Genomic DNA, 25,361 nt, shown 5'->3' with positions numbered 1-25,361 from the left:
CGGCAATGACAGCGGCTGGAGGGGCCCCGGGGAGTGGTGCCGCCTGGTAATGGAGTCGCCCGGGATCGAGCCCGAAAGCTGCTCCCCGGCCCAGGAGCCGCCAGGGTCCCCGGCCCCCCCCGCCGAGGAGCCGGAGCTGAGCGAGGCCGCCCCGGCGCCCCAGCAGGAGGCCGAAGGGGTCCCGCCGCCGGCCCCGGTTCCTCAGGGCAGGCGGCCCGGCGGCCCGGGCTCGAAGGGTCAGGCCAAGCGGTGCGGTGCCGGGAAGGGGGGCCGGGGCAAGCGGGGCTCGACCCGCCGTGCCGGGGAGGAGTTGGGCCGGCCCGCCCGGCGGGCCCATGTCACCGTGGACAGCTCCAAGGCCAAGACCTCGCTGGAGGCGCTGAAGATCAGCTTGCGGCAGCTCCGCTGGAAAGAGGTAAGGGACCCGCTCCCACTCCCCGGGCCTTCCCCAGCGCCGCCTCCTCGCAGACCTGCCTGGCTGGCCCTTGGCGGGGCACCGCACCCCAGGGCCCGGGCTCCCTAGAGGCTCTTTCTCCCCGCGCCCCGGATCTCCAGTCGTGCTCCTTCCCCGAGCTCTGTGCTTCCCCCCGGTGGGCCCCTGCGAGCCCCCGGGACTCCTCTCTGCGCGGCACCCTTCGCCCGGCCTCTTTCCTTTTCTCAAAACTCCACTTGCCCGCTCCCGCATTCCTCGGTCAGCCCCCAGATCTCTGCTAGGCCCGTAGTGCTCCGTAAGCCCCGTCCAGAATGTCTTGCTGTGCTCCAGTAGCTGTCTCGACCACCCCGTTTCCCCCCAGTCGTTCTGTAATCCAGTCTAGGGATGGCGCTTGTGCAGCAGCGGGCTCAGTAGCAAAGGTTACCTTCCATTTGGACTCTTCTGGCTGCTGTCTTGACGTTTCTTGTATTGCACAATTAGATGTCAGATCACGTGGCTGGATTTTAAAAGGACTTGGTAATTTTGTGACCGTTAATACCGTCTGTAGTTATGCATGCTAAAATAGAGTAATTGGATGTCGTGCTTCATGAGTTAAATTGATCATGGTAAGGGGCAAGAAGGAAACAATTGCCTGGTGCATTTTGTTTTCCTCCCCAAAGAAATGTTAAATATAGGTCACCACCACTGATAGAAAATGGGGCCTTGATGGACCAGAAATCTCATCTGATATGGCAAATCCTCTGTTATGTTGTAAAAGTAAATTCAGATACAGGTGAGCTTGAAATCACGATAAAGAACATTTTGTACTAATAGCAAAATGACAATGTTAAACAGTTTAACAAAATAACTGTCTTTGGCTTTTTAAAATAACTAAACCTGGAAAGGATAGGAAATTCCTTGAAAGGTTTGTATAGGGGACAGAATAAAGACAATATTTAAAACTTCACATGATAAACACTGAAATATTTCAGAAATATTCCCCAATTGCAAAATGTTAAACAGTTCTCAGACTCTAAAGACTTCTCACCTGCAGTGGCTTCAAGGCTCCATGGAGCTGTGCTGTTAGGTCTCTTGTAGCTGGCCACTTCTCCAAGGATCTCTATAGTGTGGTTGGGGGCACAGGGTTGTAATAAGGCCTGGGAATGCATTATCTTTTCACCTGGAGTCCTACAGAGTTTGAGGGGGGAGGGAATGTTACATGGCACATCTTCCCCGCTTCATTGCTGCCTTTGATATGCCAGCTTCTCCCTGATGCCCTCCTCCCCTTCATCCCACAGATGATCCCATAGCTCCATGAAGGTAGCTGCCCCCTCTTCCATGTGGGAAGGAGAGAACTTTGCATGGAGGAGGCCCTGCCGGTATAGATCTGAGGGATACAATCCAGTCCACTACACCAAACAGAACAGGACATTTGTAACCCCAAAAACTATTTTCTGGAGAATTGGTCCAGAGTAAATCTGACTCTCCTGTTCATTTATAATATTCAGAATGCCCTACAACACAAAGACAGACACATTCCCTGCCATGAAGAACTTGGATATTACTTACTCTAATAACGTGTGTATATAACATTAGAATCAGTTGTTTTCTCCAGTCTAACTTTTGCCTTGTGCTTGTGTATTGTATTGTTAGACAGTTGTAGGTAGCATTAATTGTCAAGTAATGATATTGCATAGTGTCCTATTAGGTAGAATAGGACTGAACACTTCTGATAACTTTACTTTTCCTCAGTTTTTTGTGTGAGTTACTTATAAATTGAAAACTGAGAAGTATTTCTTCATTAACTCTTATTCTGTACATTTCTTTAAGGTAACATTGCATTGCATAGATTTGTTATGACTGCCAACAGTTTCAGTGTCTGCTTTTATATTTAGCAACACAGTAATATAATCATGGCTGTAGTTGTATTCTAATTAGTATGTATGATAACACCAGTTAGAAAAACTTTTCAGTATTTGCAGATTCAGAATCTGATTTTTTGCAATGGGAACTAGATGATGCACTCATCTTAAAGTATGAACAAAATCCTGTAGTGTTCATGTTAAACCACATGGACTTTCTGGCACTGCAGTGATGGGGTCTGTAGGTGAAATTGTAGCACTGCTGAAATCAGTGGGAGTTTTGGATTGACTGTCTGCAGAGCCAGGATTTCAGCCCATATATTATACGTGCAGTGATAGATTACAAACACCAGTTCACTGATCCATCATGTGAAGTTGATTGGGGGAAAAAGAAAACGGTCTCCTCAGTGGATGCTGGAAACTTCTTTCATCATTATTAGGTTTGACTCATGGCACTGGACAACAGAGTTTGTAAACCAAGATGAATTTCATACAGTATTTTTAAATACATCCCTGCTCCTGTTTCCTATTATTTGATACGTATATACTTAAAACATTATGGAAACAGAATATATTGTATTTTAGCCTTTTATTTTTTAAATCTTGTTGCAGAAAGTCAATCTTCCCTTACATAAAAGCTCAAATCATCTTCTTATGTGCACACTACAAAATAGGAACAAAACCAATGGTGTGAAATTATAACCTGATAGAATTGCTCCTTGTTACACTGCTATGTAGATGCACCTGTTGAGTGTCCACCTGCAGCTTCTCTCCAGTCTTTTTGTAGGTAAAATGCAGAACAGCAGTGTTCTACCATTTAATTTGTCAGCTGTAGAGTTAAAGTTTATACAAGACTTATCCACATATTATTGTAATGAGTGCTTCTGAAAATCTGATAAATATTAAAATTAACTGATAAACTTAGCTGATTATAAATGTAATCCACAGGACTAAATTTATTTCTCATATGTTTGACCTGTTTTGAGCGTCTGATTCCCCAGATTGCTCAGTATTATGTATTCTGTTCCAGAAACGGAACTATGCGCACCCTATTGTTCTCCTCTTGAACAAGTACATTGTATTTTCAGCATTCTTCTTCCAGGTCTTTATCCCACAGTCGCAATCACTTTGGCTTTGCTTAATCTTTATTGATGGAGACAATAAACAAATATCCTTTCTCCTCCAACCATTAATTCAGTCAATATTTTTCATTTAGTCTGCCTTGCTTCTCCCTCTGACCTCTTTTCCATTCTTCTTAATAATGGCTTTTCAGCCAAAATAGTGACTCATAAGGCATTTGGCTATACCACTTACAGTCAGTCATAATTCATTCTGCCCAAACAAGTCCTCATAATAAATTTGTATAGGTTTGCAACCCACTATAGTAAAGAGGGTTAGATATATTCAAGTGAGACCATGTCTTTTCTCTAGTTCATCAGAGATGATCTGTGCCTGTTTTGAATGGTATACTTATAAAATTTTGCTTTCTCTCTCAGATTCTGTTACCTCTGCATGAGTGACTGAAATTTATGAGCCTAAAGCTCAGATAGAAAGACAAAGATGTTAAACATTTAGTAGATTAGCTGGAGGTGTTTGTGATCTTAAGTTTCTGCAGTAGGAACTTTATCACAATAAAAGGATTGGTCCTCCCTTAAAGTGATAGAAACATGGTAAGAAATGAAGTGTATGCCCCAAAAATGTGAACAAATTTTAATGTGTGACAAACACAACATTTCAGGTAGAAGAGGGGGTTAAATGAGGAATACTGGTGACAGTTTAGGCTATGTCGGTATAAATTATGTCACTCAGAGGTGGGAATAAGACACTCCCTGAGTGACATAAGTTACACTAACCTAAGCAGCGGTGTGGATAGCGCTGTGTAGGCGGGAGAGCTTCTCCCACTGACAGAGCGACCGCCACTTGCAGGGGCTGGAGTAAAGCTGAGCATCTGCCCTAACAGCGCTCTAGCGACACAGTGTAGTGTAGCCATAGCCTTAGAATGCCAACTGTTGTGTGACTGAAGGGAGTGGTCATTATCTGAGAATGATCAGGGACAGCATTTCATTAAAATGTGCGTAATCCCCAAGTTAAAGACTGGATTGGAATAGGTTTTGATTAACACACCCATCCCCACCATCAACCTTATCCAGGACATACATGCCAAGTCTGCCATTTTAAAACAAGCCCTTCTAGTTTTTTCGTTTTATCTGAATACCAAAAATATTCAGTTATCGGCAGGGATCCTAGAAATCCATTTGCCGCAGAAGAACGTGGAAAAATGCAGAATTTGTGTTTTTACAGAGAATCTTTAGTTTTTACATTTTGTGAAAAAATAAAAACATCTACAGTGGAACCCCAGGTTTCAGAGTAACAGCCATGTTAGTCTGTATTCGCAAAAAGAAAAGGAGTACTTGTGGCACCTTAGAGACTAACCAATTTATTTGAGCATGAGCTTTCGTGAGCTACAGCTCACTTCATCGGAACCCCAGTTATCTGATCTAATTGGGACCGGGGCCAGGTCAGATAATCAAAAATTCAGAGAATGGGTGGGGCTTAGGCTGTCATCTTGAAAATTGTAAATATATCAATAAAATATGTATATACTGTGGCTAGGGAAACTAAAGTTCAGCATTTCATTTTAATTGTGGAAAAACTTGGATTTTTATGTTGGAGAATTTTGGTTTTTTTTATCATGGAAAACTAGGAACCCTGGTTATCAGGTAGTTTAAATACATGATATACCATAAAGAGAGAGACAAGGTAGTTGAGGTAATATCTTTTATTGGACCAACTCTTGTAGGTGGAAGGGATAAGCTTTTGAGCTTCACAGAGCTCTTCAGGTCTGGTGAAGGTGAACAGGGTGTCTGAGCAGGATAGTTATTCAAAATAGGAGGCAGTTTCATCTTGCTGTGGCATCTGACCAGGGGGTTATTTTTTTAAGCCTTTTGCTTCCTCTTAGGTCCCAGATTAAAGCACCTTTTTCCCTTTGGGCAGCAGCTGAATCTTATGTGCTCATAGGGACCATATACTCAGGCTGTGCTCTGGTCACTCATACCATACTATCCTTATTCTACACTGTCACTGAATAGACAGAATAGGTCAGATTCCCTTGCCTGCTTGCAGAGGGAACACGCAAATTGCCTTTCCCAACACCTAGTGGAGATTTAAAATTATGAAAATGCACTTGTATAAGTACAGTGTCTTTACTTGTCAGATATGGGATGGCAAAGAAACTTCAGGAAAATGCTGAAAAAAGAAAAAAATTCAAGCTTGTGAAATTCATGTCTTGATTTCCACCAAATTTTCTCCTCCCCAAAATCTAACAACAAGATGCTGCCTGTGAAATTGCATGGAAGTTTCTTTGGTTTTAGGGAAGCTGAAAATGAGGTTTATGACAAGAAACTGCCTGCTACCTGAACTGGAGCAACTGGCAAACAGCTGCTATAATAACAACTGGCTTAGCAAACCAGTTTTTTTGGGGGGGAGAGGGGCTTTTAAATAGCATATGTAGATTAGGTCTAACTGTTACCTCATTAAGGGCCAGATTCTATCCTCTAAATATGTAGTGATGTTCACTGAATGTCTTTGAGGACTTGTTCTTTTTCAGGCAGTTGCTGGGCAGTTTAAAATCTGGTCCATAGCATAGTGAAAATCGTTCATTAACTCCTGAGTTACTTTTACTATACTGACACGAATATTAGTTCACTGACTTTAGTATTGATTGCACTATATTTAATGGAACTTTATAAAGTATACAGAATTAAGGGACAGCTGTTAATAGCAGTGTTAGGTTTTACCTTAAGCATGAACTGTCAGTTTCTGTAAGAAATGGGTGTAGCATATGTGTTTCTGATCTCTTGTGTAATCAGCCATGAAGAAACTTTCTAGTGCTCTGTTCTTGGTCCATCTTGATGGTGACATTTCTCCTTAAAGAGAAATGGAGTGTAATACAAAACTAGTGGTCTAATGTCTCTGGTGTAATAGCAAGTGCATGTTAAAGAGACAAAAGTGTTTACAACTACAAGATAGGAAACCTTATTTTTGCAACACTTACTTTGCATTAGTAGTAATCTTTTACTATCCAAAAGGTTTGCCGTTTTTGCTAATTAGTGGCAAATACCATTCACTGTGACCCATATATACCTTCTGCAGTATGACACTCTCCACTTACACTCAATTCCTGGCAGTTTTTCCTTCATTTATAAGCAATTTTTAGGTCTGCCACATTATGTGATGTAGAGGACAAATGCTCGAAGTAGCAGAGCTTTTTTGACAGTAGTAGACTGTAACCAATGGAGAGAGGAAAAATTGTCCTCCAAAGAGTTTTGGTTCAAGGATATGTTGTTCACTGAGTGTTGCTGTAAGAGTTACTTACCCAAGAGCATTTCAGCCAAGCATTTAGAAGTGTTCACAGAGGCTATAGTGAAACTAGGTGAGTTATCTGTCCATTTAGCTAAGCGCTGGCACTGTCTGTATAAAGGCAGGAGTAATGATAAAATAAACATGAGGATAAATGAATCTGAGCAAAGAAAACTAAAGTAACTTTGATCGAAAGCAGTTTATTAAATAGGGATGGCAATGCTGATTCACTGACTTGTATGGATTCTAGAAGGATTCATAGTGCTTGGGGCAAGATGGGATTAGAGCTCCTTTCTGACCTGACCCCTTGTAGCCCCACCACATGGTTCTGGCCCTTCTCCCTCCCTGATTTCTTTCACCCTTGCCTTTCTTTGACCACTGCTCTCCTGTTTTCTTGCAACCTCCCTCTCTATGTTCCCTGTTTTTGTTACCCTGAACATTCTTCTGATCTTTTGAAGTCCTCCAAATTCCTTAGCAAGTCCAGGCTCCTCATATTGTCTCTGTGATCTATTCACTGAACATCTTCCCTGCAGTGGCTCCTGCATCCCTTCTCTATGGCTGTATCAGGCATCAGTCAGACATGCCTCTCTTGCTGCTTTTATCAAGAGTGACTTGCTGTTGAACAGTTCATTTTATGGGACAGCCCAGGACGGTTGCCTTCTGGCTCCTGGGTGGTGGCCCTGACAAAGACACCAAAGTATTCATTGGCCATTGTACTACCACACTTTCCATTGCGCACATAGTTCTGTTATGAGTCCTTGCTAGTCTTCTGCACTGGGCTGAAGCTCCAGCTAGTACACTGGTTACTACACCTTGCTGTACTAGGTGCAGCATGGTAGTTGCTGCATCCTTACACTTAAGTGCTCTGGAGACTTGAAAACTTGCTTTCTTAAGAGCTTCACAGCTTTGTAGTACAAATCTCCTGATGATCAAAACCCCCAGTTTTTTATGAAGGGTTTGGATGTCTCTGAGAACTTTGTAAAATTAGGTTTACCTGTATTGAACAGCATATATTGTGCCGTGTTTTCAGTAATCACTTACATAAACCATTGCAGTGCTTTCAGAGTCTCCTGTATTGATTTCCAGAGGGGGAAGGCAAAGGTGGGGAGGGGATGGGGGGGAGAGGGGATGCCGAAGGAGCAGGCATGTAGCCTTCAGACCTCCAAGAATCCTCTTTAAATTCCACTTTGAGTACTTTTTTCTGGCTCCTGCAGTTGCTGTTGGTTGCAGCATTCGTCACTTCTGGTCCTAAACTGTTCTGTACTGTTGCTTGTATGTGCCAGTTACCATGTTTCATCCTAGAGGTGGCTATAGCTCGGTAGTGAGTGAAGTGATTTCTATAGATAGCTTTTAAAGTGCTTTAGAATCCTTTGGGATCAAAGGAGCTACTTCAATATAAGATCATTATATTGAAAATAGCTGACATGTCTAACCTAACTTAATGGGCAGTTTTATTGTTGATGTCTGAAACGTCGGTGGTAAACAATAGGCCCAATTCTCTGTTACCCTGCACCATTTACACCAGGGCAAATTGGGTAGCAATTTATATCCACTTTACACTGGTGTAAATAACTACACAGAGTACAGGACCATGGAGAATCAAGCACAATATCTTTCTGAAATATAAATATTAATTTGTCATTCATGTAGTAATATTAAAGGCTTCTAATGAGAATAGGAATCTAAAATCAATACTTTGTATTTATAACTGGAAACAACGAATGTCATACAAAAACACTGAAGCACTGCATTTTACATTAATAAAACACCTGTAGAAAAATAGACTCTTCACTTATTGAAGCTCTGTTAATTTATACTTCCATATATAAATAAATGTTTTATGCAGGATTGTTACCTTTACCATCACAGATTAATTTTGAAAATGTAAAAAGTTTGATTTTCTGGGAGACTTTTTATTTCTGAATCTGTTTAAAAAAGAACCCCCCCCCCCATCCAATCCCAAACAAACCTCATTTTCTCCCCCTTCCTCTTCCAGCGGATTCACTTCTTTAGGAGGTTTTTTCACTTCCTTTAAATAATGCTGCTACTAACATCTAAAAACAATACAGAGAAATGTAGCAAAATGTTTTTTGGCCTGTTTTGACATCTGATGTTTGTGTTGTCATCAGTGTTTACAAGGGAGTGTTTAGCAAGTGGATTAAAGATGAATTGATTTAAAAAAAAAAGTTTGCTTATGGAATTTGCCAATAGGAGGAGCCATTGGGCTGCTCCAGATGACAATTCTTCTGTTATTTCTTTCTTATCTTTTTGTGTCATTTGGTATCTGTCTGATTTCTGCATTTCTTTTAATTGCTTGGGGCTGCCCATAAAGGTCCCCACAGCATTCCACCCCTTCTAACTGCCTCAGCAATGCTCCAACATGGCTTCATTTCTCTGTCCTCTGCCAGAGGCAGGAGGAGGATGACTCTTCCTTCACAAGCTGTCAGCATCACTGGCTGTGCGGGGATTAGTCATGTAAGACTTTTCACATATCTTAACTAACATTACACCATGTCTACAGTACCACTTATGTCAGCAAAAGTTATGATGCTCAGGGGAGTGAAAAACAACAGCCTTGTGTGATATACATTTTGCCAGCCTAAGTGGTAGTGTGCACAATTCTATGTCAGCGGGAAAGCTACTGCTGCTCATTGGGGATGGTTTAATTATGTTGACAGGAGACATGTTAATTATGTTGTTCTTCTGTCGGCATAGAGTGGCTACGCAAGAGATCTTACATCGGTTCAGCTGTTCCACTATAAGGTCTCTAGGTAGACATGGCCTTCGTATGAAACTCCACAACACTGCTAGCCTTCGGGAGCCAAGTGCAAGGGTGCCAAGCCTAATAAACATTGAGAGAACCTAAAGCTAGAAACTTCCACAAATGATATCATATTATTTTCTTTAAGAGCCCCTAATTTTAGTACAATTTTAAGACTAGAGAGAGTGGTGAAAGTTTTGGAAGGCCAGGACCTTACAGAAAGTGTGCATAATTATTAATATATACTACTAGGTATAAAATACCGTGCTTTAACACATGTTGAGGGATCCTGTTCGATGTATTCTGCTTCTGCTCAGTCTTTTGAAGCTTCAGAGGCTGTTTTTATTTTCAGCGACATTCACCTAATTCAGAAAGAATTGCTGTTTGCTGAATGCTTTGTCTTCCTTTGCTGGATAATTAATTAATCTACAGAATTCTAGACTGACGTCTTTGATTCAGTTTTGTTTATTTGTTTGCTGTACGGCTGTGCATTTTCAGATGCTGATTAGACAGTGGGAGGCCACCAGAGAAATGCATGTATCCAGTATATGGTGTAGTCTATACTGTGATTTCTGTATTCAGAAAGACTATTTGTTGTAAATTAGTCACTCATTTTCCATCTTTCTCTTATATGACAATTTATTTTTCTTTACAAAGTTCCAACAGCTTTTAAATAGTGCTGTTCTTCATGATTAAGAAATTTCAAACTAAAAATAGCATGATATTTCCTACATGTTTTAAAGGCTTCATTTTATGGTAGGGCCAGTTGTGGCTATTTGATAAATCCCCAAACACATGCTGCTTTTGGCTAGTTTGGGAGAGAGTCTCTCTCTCTTTTAATGCTCTCATGTGGCTTTGAAGCTCGCTTTAACATTAGTGGGAGTTCATCACACGCTGTCTCTAAGGCCAGGAAAATAGACACTTAAAAGGAAAATAAAATGGTAGTACTGATTACAAAAAAAATCCCATTTTAAATTCCATTACAAAGCACTTGGAGGTGTTTAATCACTTTGAACTGGCTTACCATTTATATCCTGACTGAGTATAGGACACAAAGGACTAGTTTCTCCATAAGGATGTTGGGAAGGGAGTTCTGTACTGTAAATGCATACTCCAGGGACACATTTCCCTCCAATTATAGTAGTATTTCAGTTGAAGTACATTGAATGTATGCTACCATTGTTACAATGGAATTCTGGAATGATTTTATTTCGTTGGAATTGTTGTATATTGAATACTAAATGCTGAACATATATTTTTACCTTCAAAGTCTGGTGTCATACCATCAGATTTGAATTTGATTCCTCTTATGAAATAATAAGTATATATTATATAAAGAAGGAACAAGAAAAACGTAAATTAAGATTTTATACTAATAAGAGCTGAATATTCTGTTTTGGTACAATGGAGGAGAGTGAAGAAAGTGAAATCTATTGTTTAGCTGATACATGTGTATGAGTTAGAAAAGACAAGAAATATGGAACAGAAAATAAAATGAGCAACACTAAACTCTAATGATCCAAGAAACAAATTACTTTTAAGCAAGGCTACACTGTGCATATGAGATATTGACAATAGTACCGCCACCTTCTTCGTAAACTTGTATCACTGATGCGGGTACAGCTCTGGGAATAGTGTTTAACTTCTATTACAGACCCAGCAGAGGGACCACAAACTGTTTCTTGTGGGAGCCCTGCAGCCACCCACACCATCATTTAAAAAAAAAACAAAAAAAAAAACCACCAGGAAAAAAAAACCCGAACAAAAAAAAATGCAACTTCTTAAAACTTCTTGGCAATAAGAGTAAAAATTATATATTTAAAGCTAACGATTTGGAGGTTTTCCCCTTCTGCTCCAGATTAAATACCTTTTAGGTTTGTCAGATTTTGAGCTTTAACTTATGTCCCCTTCTCTCCCGTCCCTACCTTTTACTCCCTCCTTTATACATATTTTTAACTAGCCTATTCCATCCTTTTATTTTGCTCCTATTTATAATATTTGATTCAGGTTGACTTGTGTTTGCTTACATGACTAGCAGGAGGCACTGCTAGACTCTGTTCTCATAAAGTAGGCATCCACTTACTGGTAATTTCCATTCCTAATAGTAAGCAATATTACAGTGTGACATATGCTACTTCTGGTTGGATTCTTACATTCTGAACACTGGTTGCCATAGTTACAGCGGCATTTCAGAATGGCTTTGTTTCAGCAATATTGGTGCACCATGATACAAACAGCTAAACTGCATCAGCCGACTGCTATGAAGTTTTTTATGGGAATTTTATTAGGAAACCCACATTATCCTGGATTTAACATGAGAGAAGGAATAGAAGCCTAAACAATAAGGGGTGCTTTAAAAACAGTGAGAATTAGAAAAAACATAGACAGTGTGCCCATACTGACCCCTAAGTTCACATCTTTGTAAGAGATTTTTCATTTGGAATTTTAGAAATTAATTTTCCACTTCTGCAAGGATATTTCAAGAAAGATTATTATCTCCTCTGGCTGAAATTATAAGGATTTCTTTCACAGACATCTCTGTCAATCATTCTCAGTCTTCTCCAAATATATTTTCTGTTAGATGTTTGATGTAGATTTAAAGGTGAGTTGAAATGCTTTTCTTAAAGGGAAGATAAAACTAAGTTTAAGATCTCAATAGCTGTATGTGTTAGAACAAATGAATATATTCTAAAGCAAATATATTCTAAAGTCAAATAACTCCTTTCTTATATCTACCAAAGCTAAAGTTGTATTTCGTGTGTTGCAGATGATATTCTCCCTTGTGGCCCAAAGAACAGAATTTTCTTGCACTCCCTTTTCTGTTATAGGCTTCTTTGTCAGTTCTTGTAGGAGGAACACAGTCTGAGCAGTAAATTACCTTTCAGATTATTTTGTAATAATTTAACGGTTTCTGAGGCACCGATAATGTTGCACCAGTTTAGCTAACCCACCGTAACTTTGTGTGCGAATGTAGCTTGCCTTTGTTGTTTAAAGTATGTTAAGAGCATCTGCATACAAGGTTGCAATGATAGCTAAATCGGTGCAACATCGTACCTCTAGTATAAACCAGTGCAAATTGTGTGTGTAGACAAGCCCAGGTGGATCTTCAGCTGTGTAAGGTTCTGCTGCCTTGGGAGAGATGTGGGTAGAGCCGAGGAAGGACAAAGGAAGAATGACAGGCTGTGTATGCCTGACTTTGTTTGGGGGTTTTACTCTACCTGTTAAAAACTTCTGTGTCTGAATAAGGGTTTGTCTTCTAATAAGAGGGTGTATGGGTACTCTTTTCCCCTCCCCCCCCCCCCGTCTATCCCATTTTTGTAGGGAATTAGGGAACCAGGCTGTTATGTAACTCCCACTTCTGTTAACTTGGCTTAGAGTATTGTTGTGGCTTTTATCAATGTGACCACACACAGATGGAGAGATCTGATTTTTTTGATTGTCCAGCAGCCCCAAGGCCCTTTCTTGTCTTCATTACTGTGAGCTGGGAAGAACTAGGATCTATCTGGGATGTCTGCTGCCTTTTAGGTTACCAGATAGGCATCCTAGAACTGGGTTTTCAGGAATAAAATGAAGACGATACTTTCCTCTCCCCTAAATAGTGCTTGGTAAGTCTGGCAAATTGGATTAAATGCCATTGTGAAACAAATAAGTTCTGAGGAACTTGGGAAAGAAAAATAAAGTTCAAAGCACCAAGTATTACAGCCTGCATTGGAGAGGTGCATCACAACAGCTCTGGTAGCATAGCACCTACCTGCTTCTCTAGAATTTTGAGGGCCAGTTGCAGACAGATGTGAATGTTGGGAAGAGCTCCTATACCATAAAGCACATCTGGATCTAACAAGGACAGTAATGGTATAACTGCCAAGAATACAGAGCAGTGACTAATGTAAGAACATCTAGAACTAGTGTACCGTGTCCGTGGGGGTTATATTCAAAATAAGCTTAACTTTGTTTTTATTGTCTAAAAAAATAAAAAAGACACTTTCTGAAACTCTTGCATCCTGTGTTATAGCTTCACTATCCCTGCCCCTTATATATATCCTACATATCACAAAAGATGACTAGGCTGATGTTGCTGTTGGGCTAAATTCACCCCTTGTATAACCCATGGAGGTCCTTGCATTAGAGACTAGTTCGTCCCTTTGTGTGTTCTCTTGCTGTTACATGTTGGAAGGCTGCACTGACTTCTTCCTGTTCTTATTTTAGAAAGAATTGTTTTGTAGCAGGGATAACTTGACTTGTCATGCTGAATGTCAGTATAGTCCCTGCTTTTCGTCTCATTTTGGTGTTCTTCAAATGCGGATATAAGGAACTAGCCCATTCCTGTGCTGCTGCTCCATAGTTAAGGTTGAAGTAAGCTTTTCATTATAAGCCTGTCTTTAAACTCTAATCCTAACTTCTCTCCAAATACATCACCATATAATCAATTGCATTTCATAACACCAGATTGATATTCCAGTTCTGTTAATGAAATGTAATTCTCTACTCCAACATACTACATGATGAGAATTATCGAATATTGCTATAGCGTCCCCTGGGACTATATTTCTTTCAAAGTCTTAACTATACATTTAATAAACAACATATAACAGTAATCCGTATGCATTCAACATCATATTTCCGTTACAGAACAAATATGGTGACTGTTTAATTTGGGTGGGTGTTGGAAATTGGTTGGGGGTATTAGTGAATGATTGTATGGCAGTGTGGAACTAACTGGATCCTTTAACTGTTAATATTTTGTCATTTAATTTTTTTCCTCAAAGCTGTGTTGAGTTTTTATAAAGAAAATATAACTTTTCGGGTGCCTGTCACAAGGCATCTCTTCACCTGCTGTGTGAGTACTGCTGCCTAGCCTTTTCTTGTGGTCTCCTAGCTACAAATCTGTGCAAGCTGTTTTCTTTCACCACGTGTGCATTTAATCTTCAGTTTTAAAACATAAAGAACCACAGGTATATAGCAGGAGGTGATTGCCACACAGCTTTCTCTCCTCTCCAATGCTCATCCTCTAAGTCCCTTTTACTTCCTTTTCCTCCCAAATATATATCCTCCCAATTACAGTACTGAGCCAATTGCCTCATTAGTCCAATAACTGCCACCCAAGTGTCAGTACCGAAATGGGTTAATTGACTTTAATTAAATCTGCAGTCTTCCCAGTACTGTAGCAACCTCAGAGACCAGGATGCTACTGTGTCTCAGTGCGGTATAGCGGAGGAAGGTTAGCTGGACTTCACTGAAACACTATCAACCTTCACATTATAACTTTTTTTTTTTTACATAAACATTTTGTTTGGGAATAACTTTTACTCTTCAGTGCTTTCCAGAAGATCATTATGTTGGACAGAAACAAGATAGGTGAGGTAAGCTCTGCATAAGCTTGAAAGTTTGTCTCTTTCAGCAGCAGAAGTTGGTTCAATAAAATATATTATCTCACCCATCTTGTCTCTCTAATATCCTGGGACATTCTGGTATATGAAGTAATAAAAAAGGGCAGAGGAATTATTTGAAATTCTGTAGTTAGGAAGATGACTGAAAACCAAGGGTGAAGTGCTTTGCTTTAACTTGCAGGGATGGGCAATGTTCCCTCTAATTTTTGACTGGCCGTGTGCGCAAAAAATGTCTTCTGGGCAAATTGTTGTGCTTCTGTGCAAATTTTTGTGTGTGCAGTGTTTTGCGATGTGCGCGGGGTTTAGGATCTGTGTGTGTGCGCGCAGCTTAGAGGGAACAGTGGTGATGGGCCATGCAAATATGATCTGTGAGAGATAATGTGATTGCCTTGTTAGCTAGTAATCAAAGAGGGGCCCTGTCTACCATTTTCAGCTGTGATTGACAATCAGCTTGGTCAAAGTTGGTTGAGTAAATGAAGCTAAATTGTTTAAATATACCATAGAGAACAATAACATTAAAGCTGAGTAGAGAATGCATATATATGCTAACATTGGTATATCAAGAAGATGGGAAAGATTCCGAGGAGGGTAATTGACAGGTTCAAATTCTGCTATCAAAAGCAACAAATAGGAAAACAGTATAACTTTCAGGTGTGGGAATTTTGAATAAAATTACAACAGCAAGAGCTGTGTCTTGGCTGATGCACAGGTGTGGAGCTCACAACATGCACTGCAGAATTGTAATGTGCATACCACTGAAGCAAGTATTAATGCCTCTAGAGTGGACTATCTGACTTAGTGTGTCAGATTCTTGAAATGGACATGATGTGCCAAATAAAATAATGGGAATAAATTAAGCTTGCACCTTGAATTTATTCGTCTCTCAGTAGATTAACCCTTCACTAGACACAAACAGGAAAATGGAAGACGTATATGGCTGAGACCTCAAATGTCCTAGCATTAAATGCTCCATTTATCTATATATTCAGTAGAGGCACAGCAGCAGAGAAACAGTTTGAAATTCTATGGTAGTAAAAGCTGACAAGAAGCCAAGAGTCACTTAGCTTGTCCGTAACATGATGGAACAGACTGATGTGACCTGTGGGACACAGTTTAAATTAATGGCTTCCTATCAAGAGCTAGAAAAGCCTTGTCAGAGCAGTTTGACTATGATTGATTGATTATTAATTGGGTCAGAGCTGTGAAAACAAATCTGTTCATTTTATGCTCGCTCTCCTGGTTTTGTTCAGATGAAGATCTTTTTTGTTCAGACTTGGAGGGCATTAAATAAATGGCTTGAAGAGTTAAGATTAATTGTTTACAGGCACAGCCTCAAAATTGTTTTGTACTGAAAGCTCCAGGGACCAGATTCTCTTGTCATCTCAGCACAAGACTGCAAAGAAAGGGAGAAAGGTGGCTTTAGCTATTTTTATGGTCCCCAAATCCTGTGGCTGTTGTGCATCTGCTCAGTGCCTGGCATAAATTAGAGACCTGAGGCTGCTTATACCAGCTAACCATAGGTCTGGGTATTATTAGGGTTCAAGGGATGCCATAATAATGTCCCCTTTTCCCTCTGCATCAGGTGGGCATGAAAAAAGAGCCATTAAAACATCTCTGTTCTACTTATGTATTCCCCAACATAGAGAGACTCCTCAAAGGGATGATTTAAAATGGGTTTAGCTGCCAGAGTAGGCCCAAGGTGCTGACCTGTTTGTTTATAAACTATATTCTGAAGTTTAAATCATGGTTTAGAGCCAGGGGTCAGCAAGCTTTCAGAAGTGGCGTGCCGAGTCTTCATTCATTCACTCTAATTTAAGGTTTTGCATGCCAGTAACACATTTTAACATTTTTAGAAGGTCTCTTTCTATAAGTCTATAATATATAACTAAACTATTGTTGTATGTAAAGTAAATAAGGTTTTTAAAATGTTTAAGAAGCTTTATTTAAAATTAAATTAAAATGCAGAGGCTCCTGGACCGGTGGCCTGGACCCGGGCAGTGTGAGTGCCACTGACAATCAGCGTGCATGCCGCCTTCGGCACACGTGCCATAGGTTGCCTACCCCTGGTTTAGACACTGAAGAACCCGTGGCATTTCAGAAGAGTCAGGGTATTAGACCTGCTTTTGGGTAAATCCAGAATTTTATTTGCGTAAATACTCACTTGATTTGCTCAGAGTGGGGAAGTCCCTTTTCCCTTCAAACTGTTGAGTAACATTCTGGTGCAAAGTGCAGCCATGTTCCAGCCCTGAGGTGCTTACACTTCATCCATTGTGAAATGGTTTCTGTACAGTGTTTGTAAAGTTCTTCGATATCCTCTGTAGATGAAAGGTGCTATATAAATGCAAATTTTATTCACTTCATTTCAATTTCATTTAATAAATAAATAAATTGTTCAAGTTTTTAGTGGGAAGGGCAGTCTGAGAACCAGCACAGAATTTCTATTCTGAATATACCTGTGGAGAGAAGGTTTAAGGCCACTGATTGTCTTTCAGAGCCTAATGGAATTAATTTTCACAAATACAAAAACACATTTTTTTTTTCTCTTTGCAGCCTGAATAATAATGGAATGAGACCAGAGCTTTCTAGCTCTGTTATGTTGTGCATGTTACTCCTATGAATTAGGAAGTGGAGAAAGGAATACATTACTAAATTAGTGTTTTGATTATTTTTTCAAAGTTATTTACTAAATAAACTGAAATTTTAACTAAAGTTGCAAATAAAGGAACAGATTCATGAAAAGTTTCTAACTTTTTTTTTTTAATTTTCTTTCTTTTGTCTAAAATAAGTCAGGGCTAATAAGGATTTCTTTCATGGAGGGAAATTAAACTTAACCATAAACAGCCAGAGAAATTGCTGTAGTGTATATTGAGTTTACTAAGGGCTCAATGTGCTGCTAGAGTTTGTTTTTAATAGTTAAATTGCTTAATGTCAGTGGGCACTGAGGATGCTAAAATTTCACAGGATAGGATCCTAAAAGTATTATGACTGGAAGCAGAAGTATAACATGTTTGTCTTGAAGTGATTTAATCTCCTAGTACAATATCTTCTTGCAAATAATTCTCTATATGACACATTTAATTAATGCACCTACACAGATTCACAGGAGGAAAAGATGTTGATTTTGGATAGGTAGGAATGACTGTGTAATCCATTTTTCAAGAGAATAGCCCTAGAGGAGTGATTTAGAGAAAATTAGTGTATACATTTTGACCAAACAACATTTTGATTTATGGGTTACATATTGTGTATTTGGGAAATTGACCTCATGAATATAGCCTTTCCTGCTAGGGTTGACTGGTTGAGGTTGAGAGGCTTTACACTGTTTTAATTCACTGCTTAATTTTTTGAATGACCTATCTTTTAATAATAGGAAGCAAAAGTGCGGTATATGTAATTATGGCAGAATTACCTTTTCACATGTGTGAGTGGCTAATGCTGTAGGGATAATTTCTCTGCTCCAGTTGATAAATTCAAATAAACATTTCACCTATGATTGCTCTGTTTGCAAGCTTGCTTGTTTGTTTGTTTAACTTCTGTTATTATTTTTCTTTTCTTTAAAAAATAATACTAATATTCAGAAGAAAATGACAAATATGGATTTCTCATTCCTTCTTTACGTACCTCCTGTCACAGAGCTAAAAAGCTGTCCATTTGCTGCTAATAAAATGAACAAAATATTATAAATACAGTTCTACCAAATTTAGGTCCATTTCGGTCAATTTCATGGCCACAGGATTTGAAAATTAGTCAATTTCACATTTTCAGAGGTTTACATTTGAAATTTCGTGGTGTTGTAATGGTCGGGTTCCCAACCCAAAGGAAGGATGTGGAGAGGTCACAAAGCTGGTGTGTGTGTGTGTGGGGGGGAGTTTGCAGGATTGCCACCCTCACTTCTGTGCTGCCTTCAGAGCCCAACTGCTGCCACAGAGGTTCCTGCGGTGGGGGGAGGTACCCACAGGTGGGTCTGGTCTCCCACTGAGAGTGGCTGTGCAGGGGAAGAGTAAATCCCGTCCCTGTCCAGCCCGGGGACTAGCAGCTGGAGCCCGAGGAACTGTAGGAGCCCCCAGATGGGGTGCTCTCAGCCCTGCCCCTTCTTCTCCTCTCCAATAGCGAGATTTCATGGGGGAGGGCTTATTTCACGGTCCATGACATGTTTTTCACAGCCATGAATTTGGTAGGCCCCTAAGTATAAATTATAGTTGGCACCTGGTTGATACTGAAAAGTATAGTACATCTTCCTCACTTTGTACTTTAGAAATATGTGTTATTTATTTAAAATCTGGTAACAGGGACGGCCTTAGGGAAAATGGCACCCTGGGCGAACTTGTATTTTGGCATCCCTGACCCCTGTGGGTGTGGTGCCCCCCCATTGTCACTGGCCTCTGTGGGATCCATAGGCTCCCCATCCCCCCTTTGCCCCAACCCCTGCCCTGTGCCCCCTTTGCCCCAACCCATGCACCCCCTCCTGCACCCCTAATTTCTGCACTGTGCCCCCTTCACCCCTAATCCCTGCACCTCCCTCCTGTGTCCCTAACCCCTGCACTTTGCTCCTGCGCCCCTAACTCTTGCACCCCCCTCCTGCGTCCATGTGGAGAAACTGACCTGGATGCATGGAGCAGCTGGCATTGCTGCTTGCTGCCCCCCCTTGAACATTGCTCCTCCATGCACCCCTAGAGGGCTGTAGGGGGGGTGAGGAGGGATGTCAGGGCTCCCTGCGTAAGGGCAGGGTAGGAGAGCAGCAGTTTCTGATGCTTGCCTCACAGCCCAGGTTGGAAGAGTAATGCTCCTTGCTCCCCCTTCACAGCCCCCAGGGGGCGTGGAGGAATGTTACAGGAGACAAGACCTATCTGTGCATCACTGCTCCCCCAATCCCATGCTCCTATGCAGTTTGATTTTTTTTCCTGGTTTCCATTGAGGAGTTTTAAAACCATGTAAAGCAACTGTATTTAAATTTAAACATCCTGTTGTGAGCACTCAATTTTAAGTTTTGAGCATGAGCTCAGACATATGATTCAGTTTGGTTGAAAAGCTGCAGTCAAATTTTGGAAAAAGTAATACTTTAAATACTGCTAATTTAAATTATTATTATTATTATTATTATTGTGTCCAGAGTTAAGTTAGTAAATTTAAATTTTAACAATAATTATTTACAAAAGAGTAGTGGCAAAGAAGCCCACATCTTTCTCTCGTATTTATTGAGAGGAAGAAAGTTGAATAATTTTTTTTAAAAATAGCTTTTAATTCACACACTAGCAGAGGCCCCAACTTTGATATCGTACAATAAGCTCTTCCCATTAAAGTTGGGCACTAGATATAAAGCGTGGACTTTACTGATGTCCAGAATGCTGTTCTTTGAAGGGCTTATATTTTATTTGAACTTTTACAAAGGTAAGAAACTTGTACGTGTAGCCAATCTCTTTCAAAATCTGTATTGTATCTTTTTTCCAGTTTCCATTTGGTCGACGCTTGCCCTGTGATATCTATTGGCATGGGGTATCATTTCATGATAATGACATATTCTCAGGTCAAGTCAACAAGTTTCCAGGTAATTAATCTTGTGCTTGAAGTTAAAGAAATGTTTTTAAACTGTTTTTCATGCTGTTTCTGAATCATTCACCCACCTTGTTGGTAATATGCTGGGCAGTTACCACTTGTAACGCTCTGCAAAATAGGAAAGGTTTCATCTTATTTTGATCAAAAGTCTGGTGTTCTCATCCTGATGCAAGTAAATGGCTGATTATCTGTTTCACCATCAAGGAGAGTGTTTGCTGCTTGCGTAGTGCTGATTACAGTTGGAATAACAAAGCCTTAAACAAATGGTGCCATCTTTTGTTATCTTGAATCTTCCTTGGACCTTTTGTCTAGATTGTGTTCAGTCTTTTGCACTCTCCTGTTGATAGCTTTCTGCAGTTATCAAATATCTAAATTCTTAGATGCAATCATGATAAGGGGTAGAAGTCGCATAAAGTACAGTGGATTTGGATCCTGAGGCTTTGATCAAGTAAAAGGGATGCTAAAATTAACCAGTAATTAAGTAAGGTGAAAGAGCGTTTTGGATGCTACTGAAAGCCTTCATTAACCAGAAGATAAATATGAAATGAAACTGGGCTTCATGGCTTCTTATGTTGGGAGTGGACCCCAGAGCTCAACTATTGCCCAGATAAAAATCTATCAGATCAAATCATGGTCCAATTGAAATTAATGGCAAATTTCCTATTGTGTTCATCAGTAGATGCTTTGATTCACAGTATACCATATTCTTCATTTGTGAGTAGTTTTATATTGAAAAAAGATGTTCAAACTGGATCACTCTGACTCATGTTATTGGGCATGTTTTATGAATCAATAATAATTAGAGATTTAGTTAAGACATGGTATGAATACCAGAATGGGTAACTCAAGCTCTTTATGGATTGAGAGTATAATGGAACACTAAGGAACAGTACATATATAGAACATTAATTCAGAGAAACTTGGTCTTTAGGTTGTAATTAAATTAAAATAATTTAAACAATTCTTGTGTGTCTTGTAACATCAGTAAAAATGCTACGTCCTAGAGGATTTGTTTCTACTAAAAAAAAAATCTATTTTGTATTGAGCTCTAGCTTTCTTTCTGGGAAAATCTCAAAGCACAGTTCCTTAAATGGATTTTTTAATATTGAAGAGTTCATGTCAACTCTCATCTTATTATGACTATTCTACTTTCTTAAGATCCATTATTTCTCATTCAATTCCAGCATAGATCCCACTGAATAAGAATTAAGAGCTTAGGTATTGACTTATAAGCCCTTCACTTCAGATATATTGCTACTGTTAGTATGCTGTGTGAGTAAGAAACCCCATATATAGAACTTTTTGCTCCACTTACTGAGTTTTGTCTGATTGTGAACAAAAATATAGACAAAAGTGGACAATACACCTACACTGGTATAGCTCTATAGTTTTCTGGTTGTTTAAATCTCATGCCATGTGTGTGATATTTACCCTAGCTGTACCCTGCCTCCCATGTGGTGAGCGAGAAGGATGCAGAGTTGACAAAAACAGGTTAGCGAGATCCTGAAGTCTCTTCACAAGGCACTTTTAACTCCCAGGAATGTTAATGGGGCCTGATCCCATGATCTGCTAAGCACCTCCTGTGAGGTATTCAACATTTCCACCTCCCATTTACTTCCATGAGATTTGAAGGCTCTTGGCAGAATTGGGCCATTGAAAGACTAGACCTCACAGTTGTTTTATGTGAAACTGTAATTGTTTAAATAAGGGTAAATAGTTTAGGAAGGAACAATTCTAATTGTCTGAAGCAATTGATGTCTCCTGTTCCTTCTCTGCAACACTGGCAAAATAAGGTAAAAATTCCAGACTGGAGCAAAGAGTCAGTTAATGTTTCGACAGAAATTCTCCTTCCTTTATTCCCATTTATATTTGGACAACTACCTTAAAGCTTTCCCAAACCATGTGATATGGTGGTAAGTGCAATATAAATAAATACCCAAGTAAAAAGCTACAAATCACTCAGTATCACTTGTAGCTTCAAATATTTAGTTATCTATTGAAAACAACGGCCAGAGCACATAAACATATGGTAAGTAACAACACACAGGCTTACTTTACTTTGCTGCTCAGAGCAAAGCCTAAGTGAATAATCTTGAACACTTCCAAATACTTCTTTATTTTCTCCAGGCATGACAGAAATGGTGCGTAAAATTACCCTGAGTCGGGCAGTGCGAACAATGCAGGATCTATTTCCTGAAGAGTACAACTTCTATCCCCAGTCGTGGATTCTGCCAGAAGAGTTTCCCCTCTTTGTTGCTGAGGTAGATCAATTTTCTCCATACTCTCTGAATAATGCTGCCAGTAAGATATTTGCAAAAAGAAAAGGAGTACTTGTGGCACCTTAGAGACTAGCAAATTTATTTGAGCATAAGCTTTCGTGAGCTACATCATGCATGCATCCAATGAAGTGAGCTGTAGCTCACGAAAGCTTATGCTCAAATAAATTTGTTAGTCTCTAAGGTGCCACAAGTACTCCTTTTCTTTTTGTGAATACAGACTAACACGGCTGCTACTCTGAAACCAGTAAGATATTTGTGACCATGTCATTCTTCACTTACTTTACTTTCATATTGGTTAGACTATTTAAAACTACATTTGTATTCCACGGAATCTATCCACCCTTTTCAGTTTGCCTCAGATCAGACATAGTTTAATTGAGCTGCTCTTACTTGTTATGCTCTAGAATTGATATCAAAACAACATTGCTGCCTCCTCACCACCAAAAAAGGGTATTTGAATGTTAAACACAGCAGACATTTAAACTCCTTTCCCCAGCATATCTTACTGAGTTTAGAAAAGAGTGAGTAGCCGGATGTTCTGAGACTGGACTCTGTGGAATGTAAAAAGAAAAGGAGGACTTGTGGCACCTTAGAGACTAACCAATTTATTGAACATGAGCTTTCGTGAGCTACAGCTCACTTCATCGGATGCATACTGTGGAAATTGCAGAATACATTATTATATACACAGACACCATGAAACAATACCTCCTCCCTCCCCACTCTCCTGCTCGTAATAGCTTATCTAAAGTGATCATCAAGATGGGCCATTTCCAGCACAAATCCAGGTTTTCTCACCCTCCGCCCCCCCACAGACAAACTCACTCTCTTGCTGGTAATAGCCCATCCAAAGTGACCACTCTCTTCACAATGTGTATGATAATCAAGGTGGGCCATTTCCTGCAGGAATCCAGGTTCTCTCACCCCCTCACCCCCCTCCAAAAACCACACACACAAACTCTCCTTACAACGTGCATGAAAATCAAGGTGGGCCATTTCCAGCACAAATACAGGTTTTCTCACCCCCCCACCCCATTCCAACACTCACTGTGGAATGTGACATCCCACCAGTGTCATTGTCACTGAAGTCTTTTTAGTGTATCCTGTGTGTTTTATATGAGTCCTTCCAAGCAGTCTCTCTTAATGTATTTGGTGTTTATATATACTCGCATATTCCTCTGTGTTTAACTGGTGTTTGAAGGATTTGTTTAAATGTTCAAAATGTAATAAAACTGCTTGGTTTCATGAAACCCAGAAAATTTTTTTTTGCTTTTGTGTAATGATTTATTGTTTATTGCTAGTATTTTAAAATATTGTATGTTTTTATTTTAACCTTGTCTGACTCACCCAGTGCATTCTTGCATTCTACAGTATCCTCTGCTTGGAAAAGTGAGCAGGAAAAGGTATAGATTTTATTAGACCTGTACACTCTGTCACTTTTTAATATGATACTTTTTATCAGCAGTCCAGTTAAATTCATGATCATCTTCTAACATGTACTCTTCCAGTGTGCTGGGTCATCTTTCTGACACTTTACTAATGACAGTAAAAATGAGCAAGATTCCTATAGTATCCTCAGCTGTTGATGTAAAGCAGATTTGTAAAAGGAGGTGTAAATTACAATCAGATTAGGTATTGCAAGCACTTGAGTGAAGACCATTTGGGAGCAAACTTTCCGAGTAGTACACTGGGTTGTAACTGATTCCTGAGAGCCATGCTGACTCCTAGTTGTTATTCACTGATTATTTGGGCAGCGGTGCAAATGCATCATACCGTAGAGCAATTTAGAAGGACAATACCTTTATGCTGTCAGCAGGTGGCACTGCAGATAAACAAATATTGCTCTCTGTGTAAGTGCTCATCAATGTGAAGAAGATTTTTGGTTTCCATTCCAAGAAGAGCAGATGTCCAATAAAACATTGCTTGGAGTTTCTGTTGCATGTGTTCTTCCATCTGTGTTTGAGAAAAGTATCATTTTTGTTATCAAACAATATAGTTTATGCTGTAAGAGTTTGTTCTACTTAACAAAATGTTGGCAATGTAAAAAATAAATAAAACTCTGTATCATAAACCATAAATGATTGGGTGGAGCTTGGAGAACATGTCACTTGTAGCTTGGTGAGGCCATTCCCAACAGGAACTCTCCATGCTTTGCTTTTTCAGTTGTTTTAATTGTTGTGGGAATTTAGTGCTGGTGAGGAGTTGTTGGCAGCCCTTGGAGATTGAAGTCTTCTGTTTATCCAGACAAGTACTATACAGAATGGGCAACATCTGCACAACTTTCCCCACATTTTTCTCCCACTGTGCCTTAGCACTGATATGGCAAGATGACCTCCGAGTGTGAGAGGATAATTCAGTGTCATCCATGTTTGTGGCCTTGTGATGTGAGATATTGTCTCTTGGAGCTAGACTCAGACACCAAACAGCTATAAGATTTGTCTGTATTTGAACAGGCAACCTAAAGTTGCTATATCATTACCAATTCCCTGAGCTCTCAGAGTTCCCTGCTTCTTTCTGCTGCGTCCCCACAGCATGCCAAAATAAAATCTTCTGTTACATATTTTAACATTCCTCAGATTCTATGGACAAGACTCTGTGGTCATATTGTGGATGTGTATAAATAACTGGACCAGCCAAGTGGTGTCCATTTTTTCCCATTTCTGTCCTCCCCCAACCCTACTCCCAGTCAGCGAATACTGCAACCACTTCAGTAACATTTTCCCTGATTTAAAAAAAAATAATTGGCAA

At 39.9% G+C, this 25,361-nt stretch overlaps 1 protein-coding gene across 3 annotated transcripts in view; it reads left to right on the top strand.

Annotated features, from left to right (window-relative positions):
• Window positions 1-378: 378 nt before the first annotated feature.
• TTLL11 (tubulin tyrosine ligase like 11) overlaps window positions 379-25,361 on the top strand; it is a 114,278-nt gene continuing 89,295 nt past the window's right edge. For all 3 annotated transcript variants that reach the window (XM_074973727.1, XM_074973729.1, XM_074973728.1), the window contains exons 1-3: window positions 379-415; window positions 20,230-20,326; window positions 22,462-22,595. In XM_074973727.1, coding sequence (XP_074829828.1) covers window positions 22,464-22,595 — 132 coding nt within the window. In that variant the 5' untranslated portion in view covers window positions 379-415; window positions 20,230-20,326; window positions 22,462-22,463. The remainder of the gene's footprint in view (window positions 416-20,229; window positions 20,327-22,461; window positions 22,596-25,361) is intronic.

Source organism: Natator depressus, chromosome 16, assembly GCF_965152275.1.
Source record: "Natator depressus isolate rNatDep1 chromosome 16, rNatDep2.hap1, whole genome shotgun sequence".
Taxonomy (NCBI): domain Eukaryota; kingdom Metazoa; phylum Chordata; order Testudines; family Cheloniidae; genus Natator; species Natator depressus.
Note: the sequence above shows the minus strand (reverse complement) of the source record. Positions and strands in the feature narration are given on the sequence as shown.